The 9,638-nt window shown below is 44.9% G+C and overlaps 1 protein-coding gene across 1 annotated transcript in view; it reads right to left on the bottom strand.

Annotated features, from left to right (window-relative positions):
• Positions 1 to 480: 480 nt before the first annotated feature.
• Prtg (protogenin) overlaps positions 481 to 9,638 on the bottom strand; it is a 107,442-nt gene continuing 98,284 nt past the window's right edge. The window contains exons 16-20 of the mRNA XM_085689371.2: positions 8,080 to 8,262; positions 5,957 to 6,077; positions 4,122 to 4,284; positions 2,232 to 2,336; positions 481 to 1,600 (exon numbers count right to left, since the gene is read on the bottom strand). Coding sequence (XP_085545497.2) covers positions 1,193 to 1,600; positions 2,232 to 2,336; positions 4,122 to 4,284; positions 5,957 to 6,077; positions 8,080 to 8,262 — 980 coding nt within the window. The 3' untranslated portion in view covers positions 481 to 1,192. The remainder of the gene's footprint in view (positions 1,601 to 2,231; positions 2,337 to 4,121; positions 4,285 to 5,956; positions 6,078 to 8,079; positions 8,263 to 9,638) is intronic.

The following is a 9,638-nucleotide window of genomic DNA, read 5'->3' as shown; positions in this document are numbered from 1 at the left end:
TACCCTTTTTCCTAAACATCTTCATGAATATTAAAAAGGTATAAGGCAAAATTTTTCATAAAATATCCTGGAAGGCACTGCTATTACAAAAACCTCAAGTTCATCTTATTTTCTACTGCTTCATGATTCTTCATTCTCAATACTTCATGACATTTTTTTGCCCCATTTGAAGCCAGACTGGGACTTTGTTGTTGTTGTTGGTATTTTTTTTTTTTTGAGACAGGGTTTCTCTGTAGCTTTTGGAGCCTAACCTGGAACTAGCTCTTGTAGACCAGGTTGGCCTCGAACTCACAGAGATCCGCCTACCTCTGCCTCCCGAGTGCTGGGATTAAAGGCGTGCGCCACCACCGCCCGGCTGAACCATTCCAAAAAAAAAAAAAAAAAAAAAATCCACTTTTCTACATTGTGTTTTGCAGCTAGCTCGGAAACTCTTCAGTTGTCCTGCAAAACAGACAGCGCAGCCCTTGACCGACTGTGGAGCCAAAGAGAAGATGGCTGAAGGCAGGCTGGTGTGGGCTGGAGCGAAAGGTTCCTGCTCTGGCGCTCCAACACCAACAGCCTGGCAAGGATATGATCCCTATGTGCTACGGAATAGTTTGCTTCTCCAAAGAGAAATCTTTGTTTCATTCATTCAAATAAATATGGTCCCGTATTTTCTCCTCACAGCCAGAGGTCACAACATTATCCAAATCATGAAGGCGTTACAGCTCTAAAGAAAAAAAAAGAAAATAAAAACAAAAAACAGAGCTTCAAGATCAACATTCTTCCTCGTCTTGCCATCGGACTCCTCAGTCACACACATCACACACACAACGGACACACGGCGGCGTCACCAGGAAGTCCTGCTGGCTACGCCGCTGAGAGAAGCCAGCACCGGAGGAGGCAGCACAGTCCTTCAGAGTCCGCCAAAGCAAACTGAGGTAGCTATTCAGCAGAGGGCTCGGGCAGTCTTCCCTCCGCTCCAGTGATACATCTTAGGACCCAGTCAAGCATCCTGACTGCCCTTTTTCACATTGTTGACAACTGAAACATTCAAAATTCGTGCGCTTAAAAATAATTAGAAAAATATTTTTAAAAGAGGAAAAAAAACCCCCAATAAACAGTAAGACATCAAGATTTTCACAAAAGGCTTTGGCTCCCTGTTCATTGTCCTTCGAACAGATGCTTGTTGTGAATCCCTGAGCATGGCTGTCTAGATGGGAAACCCCTCGGCTGCAAAGCACGGCCCCGTGGACTCTGGTGGCTGTGGGGCCAAGGAGGAGGTCTGCTCCGCTGGCAAGGGCTCTGCAGGGTCTCCGTGCTTCTTCACTGCACCATCTCCATCAGAATCGCCACCGGCGAGAGAATTCGAGGTGGGGGGTGTGCCACTGATGACCGAGGACAGGTGGATCTCATCATTGGACTCGTGGGAGAACCTTCCAGAATCCCCCGTCTCGTGGCTGCCTTCACTGTTCGCCGAATGCTCAACATCAAGGGCAGCCCCAAAGGGTCTTGGGAAGCTGGCGGTCTGGCCTGGGGAGCTGGGGGAGTCTTCCTCGCTGATCAGCACAGTGGTGCCTGGCTGGTAAAAGCACACGGGCTGGGTGAATCTTCTTGGAGTCTAGGCAAAAACAGATGAGGGAGCAATGAGGCCGCAGCTAGTTCACGTGTACGGATAAAGACGTTGCCATTGTGAACGACTGTTTGCGTCCTGGTTCCCACTGACAGCTGGGAGCATTTCTGAACTACAATATCAACTGAAATGCTACAACCTTTCTTGGTGGAGCTGGAGAAATGGCTCAGTGGTTAAGCCCACGTCCTGCTCTGGCAGAAGACCCGAGTGTAGTGCCTGGCACCCAACATCAGGTGATTGACATGCCTGTAGCTCCAACTCCAGGTGATCCAACACCCTCTTCTGGCCTATGAACGCATGTGCACATCTCTACTTAGCTATACACACACACAATTAAAAATAAAAAATAAAAATTTAAAACAAACAATCCAAAACCCTGGTAATTTTGATATAAGCTCATGTCCCTCTCTTTTCTTATGGTCCTCACACCCCGCTGAATACCACATCTCTGATTACAATCTCAACTGTCCTTTTGGCTGGCACTCAACACAGCTCTTCACTGTCAGAACTGAACCACGTCGGTCAAAGATTATTGACTTTCACGTTCCCATTTCCCTCTTACTTCTAATTATCATTTTTATGTCATGGACACTAAATGATTCTCACATGGGTGAGTTACCTGCTCAACTTTCATTTTCTTAGTGTCTTGGAAAAAAAGCCACTTTTTCTTGGTGTTATTTTTAACTATAGGACCATAGCTATTGATGATCAGGTCAGTTCCTCCCTGAGGAAACACAAAGAGAAAATACCTCAGAATTAGAGATTTGATTTCATTGCAGGAAGCACACAGAGATTTTAAATGTTGAAAGGAAACAAAGGTCACATATGGCACCTCTTGTACACAAAAGCAAACATATTCAGGACATTTGTTTGCCATCAAAATCACATCAAGACTGGAGAGATGGTTCAGGGGCTAAGAGAACTGGCTGTTCTTCAGAGGACCCAGGTTTAATTCCTAGCAACCACATGGTGGCTCACAACCATCCGTAACTCCAGCTTCAGGGGGTCCTATGCCCTCTTTTGGCTTACATACACACACACACACACACACACACACACACACACACACACACACACACCAGGTACCTTTTAACCCTTTCTCTGACATGTTTTTGTTATAGCAAGCAAAAGTATGGAATTATGACAAGATACCAATGATCATTTGTGCATTTGTTCATTATATTCTCCATTCAACATTTTTTGCATGACTGACATAGTTTAAAAGCAGTCAAGAGGAACAATATCCTGGATTCAATATTCACCCAAAAGTAAGGTGTCATCTGCAGGCCAACCAAGGGGACTGGCCAGGCCTCCAGCTGCTCTTCGCTTCTTTGACTTTAGGTTCTGCCTCTCTTTCTCCCCATTTTCTCCTTCATTTTGTTTCTCCCCTAATCTGCTGCCAAGCTGATAATAACAGAACCACAGTATATACTAGTAGTTTCCGATCTTAGACTCTATAGCTGAGGACAAAGTCCAGTTGTACAGTGCGTGGCTGGTGTGAGGGAAGCCCTGGCTTTGATCCCCAAGAGATAGAAGCTGAGGAATCAGTTCAAGGCTAGCTTTGTCTACATAGTAAGTTGCAGTCAGTATGGGTTACATGCCTTGAGAAAACACATGCATGTGCGTCCACACACACACAGAACCTTTTAGATTTTATGGCCTATAATAATTTGAAATAAGTTGAATAGGGCTTGATTTTTTACTTATAAAGTAAGAGCTAAAAGAGGCTGCAAACAACACAAATGCAACAGCAAAAATCAAATACCTTTTAAATGACTATGTAAAATTAACAGAAACGTGTGGGCAGGAGAAATGACTCAGCAGGAGAAAGGCACCCGCCACAGGTCTGATGACCTGAATTCAAGTCCCAAATGCCACCCAGTAGGAAAGAACTGACTCCCACAATCCTCTGACCTCCACGTGAGCACCATGACATACAAATGCCCACATACATCAGAAACACAAAATAAAGAAATGCAAGAATTAATATCCATGCTCCTAAAATTTGAAAGTGTTTTCATCATTGTAGACTTCAGGAAAGGGTCTGTGAAGGAAGGCTGATCACAGGGAGAAACCTCTTCCACATGGGGTTGGCTCTGCAGGACACGGGTGTGTGTGTGTGTGTGTGTGTGTGTGTGTGTGTGTCTGCAGTTAATGGTGACCGACACATGTCACCTTAGTTATGGAGCAGCTATGCGAAGAATGTGACGAGGTGACACAGAGCCACGGTGTGGCGTACACCTTTTACCTTAGCACTGAGGAGACAGAGGCAGGGATCTCTATGAGTTTGAGGCAATTTGGTCTACAGGGAGAGTTCCAGGACAGCTGGAGCTAGAAATTCTGTCTCCAGAAAAAACAAAACAAACAACAAACAAACAAAAAACCAAAGCGAAAGTTCTAGCTGGTGTCCATAGTGCTTTAACAAGCCTTGATAAGGATCAACAACACATCCAACATATGCTCCTGTTAAGATAACTTCACACAAGCAGAGAAGCATTATGCAGTGTACCTTCGCATCAATGAAGCTGCTCGGCATCATGGGTACCAGGGACTCTTCATTCTCTGAAGCTCTCTCCATGTTCTTCCCCATATCACTCCCCGCAGCTACAGAAGCGCTGGCTCGGGATAAGGGTTGGGTTCCACTCTGTGTTGTCTTGGAGGCAGATGACTTCCTGAAATATTAGTAAGGAAAGAGAGCCTTCTCATCTAATGGAAGATATGGGCAAGTGTACCAAATGTGGCATTTAATAACAACCTTACTTTATCTTCTTTTATTTGAGACAGTGACTTGTGTATCCCAGACCGGCCTCAAACTTGTAGAAGAGAATGACTTTGAATTTAATGTTTTTGTTTTTAAAGATTTTTACATTTATTGCCAGGCGGTAGTGGTGCATGCCTTTAATCCCAGCATTTGGGAGGCAGAGGCAGATGGACTTCTGTGGGCTCAAGGCCAGCCTTGAACAAAGACAGGTTCCAAAGCTACACAGAAAAACCCTGTCTTGGAAAAAAATTTTACATTTATTTATTTACTGTGTGTGTGCGTGCGCGCGCATATACAAGCATAGGAACATGTGAAGGTAAGGGAACAACTTTCAAGACTCAGTTCACTCCTACCATGTGGGACTGAACTCCGGTAGTTTGTGAGCAAGCACCTGTATCCACTGAGCCATCCTGAACCTTCCTGAAAGCCTCTTGACCTTAATCTTTCTGCTTCTGCCTCCTGCACACTACCACAAGAGCTACCACTGACTTTCTTCAGTGCTGGGAAAGAGCCCAGAACTGCACGATTCGAGCTGAGCCCTTTGCTAACTGAGCTGGCTCCTCAGCCTACAGGTTTGGAAAAAAGGGGCTTCTTCAATGCCTACGTCTCAGATATCCTTGGAATCTACATTCTAGATCTTTAGCAATACTTCTGTCGTGTTTGTGATTCGCAGGATAGCTGATGGCTAACATACCTCTATTTACTGCATTAGCCTGCGATTCCGGTCGCTTGTTCTGTGCCTCCTTAGTAACTAACGCATGTCTGTGGCCACTTGAACATGAGATCATGAGGAATCCTCTGGGGAAGGCATGTGTCGGAACAAGTGTGCCATTAAAATAGACACAAAAGCAAAAACCCACGGCTTAAGGAGACTTCTCATTTTCTCAAAATGATTCAGAAATGCAGAAACCAAGCACTCATTTAGGGATTTTTATTGGCACAGCAGTTTTTTGTCCAAATGGCAGGAAAATGATCTCAGTGTAAATTCAGCACATTCCGAGCTATAAAAACCCCATAACATTACACTCCTTTTAAGGAGGAAAATAACCCAGTTGATTCTACAAGGCCTTGATTTCAATGCATTTCCTGCAGCTGCTGACATTTAAATGTCTTTAACCATTATAGCATCTCTTTCTTTGCATACACGTGTGGTGTGTGTGTGGCATGCACGCGTATTCACATATGTATGCATGTGGAGAGCTGAGGTTGACCCAGCTGTAAATCACTTCCCCACCTTACATTTGTGGCTGAACCTGGAGCTCACCATTTCCACCAGACTGGCTGTTGAGCCGCAACCATTTTCCTGCCTTTGCCTCTTGAAAGCTGAGATGATAGGAAGGCACCACTCCCGGCTGGCATTTGTGGGTTCTGGGATCTTTGGCTCTCACAACTTGGCATTTTACCTGTGAGCCTACATCAGCAGGGTTTCTCTGTGTTGCTTTGGAGCCTGTCCTGGAACTAGGTCTTGTAGACCAGGCTGGCCTTGAACTCACAGACATTAGCCTGCCTCTGCCTCCCGAGTGCTGGGAGGCCTGCGCCATCACTGCCTGGCTTACATCAGCATTTTTACAAGGGAAACACACCTGGCTTTGCTTCGGCATATCAAGATGAGAACGCAGATGAGGATGCAGGTCAAGGCTATGCCAACGCCTACTGCGATACCCGTCATTGACTTCTGGTCCAGATGGTAATAACCTGCATAAACTGGAAACACGGCATGTTTACTCAATCAGAAGATGTTGTGGGAGGCCACTTGTTTGCTCCTGGCTGCTCAGCCCCAAAATAACCACACAGAAACTGTATTAATTAGACCACTGCTTGGTCTATTAGCTCTAGTTTCTTATTGGCTAGCTCTTACATCTTAATTTAACCCATTTCTATTAATCTGTGTATTGCCATGTGGCTGTGGCTTACTGGCAAGGTTCTGTCCAGTGTCTGTCCCTGGCAGGGCTGCAGGGCTTCACCCTGACTCTGCCTTCTTTCTCCCAGCATTCAGTTTAGTTTTCCCTGCCTAGCTTTGTTCTGTCCTGCTATAGGCTCAAAGTACTTTCTTTATTCATTAACCAATAAAAACAACACCTATACAGAAGAACTTTCCACATCAAGAAGAAACAACCACATTTCACATATATGGTTGCTTTTCTATAATTTGTCTTTATCTCACAGGGAAAGTTTGGCACTTCAACTAAACAGAAAAGTCATGAACTGATTTTTGCCAGTGATTACAGAAGTCAATTTATTTTCTAGTACTGAAGATCAAGACCATATTTAGACAGCATACTATTATATCAAACAATGAACACCAATCTAGAATTTTATTTATTTATTTATTTGGTTTTTCTCGAGATAGGGTTTCTCTGTGTAGCAGCCCTGGCTGTTCAGGAACTAGATTCATAGACCAGGCTGGCCTCAAACTCAGAGAGATCTGCCCTGCCTCTGCCTTCTGAGTGCTGGGATTAAAGGTGTGTATCACCACTGCACAGCAAATTTATTTATTTTTAAATATTCTTTATATTTTTTAATTTACGTATGTGTCTGTGTGTATGTACACACATGTTCAGTGCTCACAGAGAGCAGAATGCAATCTCAGATCTTCCAGAAGCTGGGACCCAAACTCTGATTTGGTTCAACCAAAATAGCTACCTCCTTCCTGTTCTTTTTTTAATTTTTGTTTTGTATTGTTTCTTGAGACAGGGTTTCTCTGTGTAGACCTGGCTGTCCTAGAACTCACTGTGTAGACCAGCTTACATAGATCCGCCTGCCTCTGCTTCTGGAGTGCTGGGACTAAAGGTGTGTCACCACACCTGACCCCTTTTTCTTCTTAATTCTGACTGTCTGCTCTTCCTGCTTTCTTCCACACCAGCCACTGAGTGAGTGCTCTGTGGGTCCAGAGTCCCTAACCTGTGTTCAGCTGGCAGCCTCTCTCCTTAAAGCTGCCCTCTATTTCTCCATAGGAAAGTATCCAGTCTGGACCCCAGGGGGCACTGGCTCCCTTTAGACTGAGTACACATTAAGAGTCCTGAGTGAGGGTGGCTGCTTAGTCATATTTCCCTCTTCCCAACTGTTTTTCTGGGTTAAAAACAACCTTCTGTCTGGGAGAGTTGTTTTTCTTAATAAAAGCCAGGTTCCTCCCAGCCTTGGAACCACAACCACCTCTGCTGTTGGTTTCCTCAGAACCTCCCAGGATGCTCACGCCTACCACTGTGCGGCTCATCCAGTCCTGTGGCTACACAGCTGGGAGCACAGAAGTCTGGAAGCACAGTGGTCTGGGAGCACAGTGGTCTGGGAGCACAGTGGTCTGGGAGCACAGAAATCTGGGAGCACAGAGGTCTGGGAGCACAGTGATCTGGGAGCATAGTGATCTGGGAGCACAGTGGTTTGGGAGCACAGTGCTCTGGGAGCACAATGGTCTGGGAGCACAGTGGTCTGGGAGCTCAGTGGTCTGGGAGCACAGAGGTCTGGGAGCACAGTGATCTGGGAGCACAGAGGTCTGGGAGCTCAGTGATCTGGGACCTGAAAGTTCATTCGGAGGTGATTTCCCCTCTGCCTTCCAGGACCACAGAAAAAAGCCATCCAACCCAGAAACCCCAGAACCCTACCAGCAACAATTCAGCCAACCAAGTGCAGGCTAAGGGGTGCAGCCGCTGTGGGAGCTGAAGTCAAGGGTTAGGGAATGAAAATAAAGCGACAGTGGCAGCATCCAGACCTTTGGCATCAGAAGAATCCAAACGCTTGGGCCTCTGGTTCGATGCTGAAGTGTCCTTGGGAAGGACAACCAGCTCCACGGAATTCGAGAAGGGCCCTTCTCCCACCTCATTGGATGCAGATATCTTGACAATGTACACGTTCCCTGCCACCAGGTTTTCCAGGAGAGCCATGGTTATTGCTCCTACAAACATACAAATTAAGTAAACTTTTAAAGTCACACAAACATGGACCAACATTTAAGAAGTATTTTTCTGAGGACACATTTTAAAAATATATATGTTTTTTCTCTTGGGGGTCTGGAGAGATGATGGCTCAGCCATTAAGAGTCTTCACTGACCTTTCAGAAGACCCGAGTTCAATTCCCAGCACCCACATCGTACAGCTGGCAAACCACCTGTAACTCCAGCTCCAAGGGCTGTAATGCCCTCTTCTGGATTCCACAGGCACCCACACGCATGTGGCATGCACACAAACATAAATAAAAATAGAAATAAATCTTTTGTAAAAAGTCTTTTTCTGAACTGGAGAGATGACTCAGCAGTTAAGAGCACTGACTGTTCTTCCGGAGGTCCTGAGTTCAATTCCCAGCAACCATGTAGTGGCTCACAACCACCTATAAGGAGATCTAGTGCCCTCTTCTGGCCTACAGGCAGGATACTGTATAAATAAATAAATAAATAAATCTTTTTTTTAAAAAAATCTTTTTCCTATGGAACAGTGGTGACACATGCCTTTAATCCCAGCTCTCAAGAGGCAGAGGCAGGCGGATCTCTGTAAGTATGAGATCAACCTGGTCTACAAAGAGCTAGTTCCAGGACAGGCTCCAAAGCTACAGAGAAACCCAGTCTCGAAAAACAAACAAAAACCAAAAAACAAAGAAAAAAAAATTTTTCCTGATTATAAGAGTGACTTTCTATTATGGGTCATTTGGAAAACACATTTAAATACAGAAACACTGATAATTCCATTTGCTGACATTTTAATTATTTGCATGTGTGTACAAATGTATGAACACAGATTTTTCTGTCTGTTTGCTTTTTCATAAACAATTTGTTTGGTTTGGTAAGGGGCTAGGATTGAACCCAGGTACTTGTGCATGCTATGCACGCACTCCACTATGGAGCTACATCCACACCATATTCACCTTGAGCACTTTCTTAATGTCTTCACTTAACACTGTGCTGTGCATATATAGACATGCCATAAAGACCTCTAAACGGTATTTTAGGTGAAGGTTTTTGTTTGGTTGTTTTTTTAAAGATTTGTTTTAGTTTTAATGATTGTATAAGTGTATGGGGGTGGAGTAAGCACATGTGAGTGCAGTGCCCACAGATGCCACAAGGGGCATCAGAATACGCCCCCCCCCCCCCCCCCCCCCCAGAGTTGGAGTTATAGGCAGGTTACGAGCAGCCCTGATTCAGGTTCAGGACACTGAACTTGGGTCGTCTGAAGAGCAGTTTATTTTCATAGCCACTGAGCCATCTCTCTAATCCCTTAGAAGGAATTCTTTAAACACCACATATAGTTTGGTTTCACTTTAATGAGTACTTAAAATGT

Source organism: Myodes glareolus, chromosome 4 (genome assembly GCF_982192425.1).
Source record: "Myodes glareolus chromosome 4, mMyoGla1.1, whole genome shotgun sequence".
Lineage (NCBI taxonomy): Eukaryota > Metazoa > Chordata > Mammalia > Rodentia > Cricetidae > Myodes > Myodes glareolus.
Note: the sequence above shows the minus strand (reverse complement) of the source record. Positions and strands in the feature narration are given on the sequence as shown.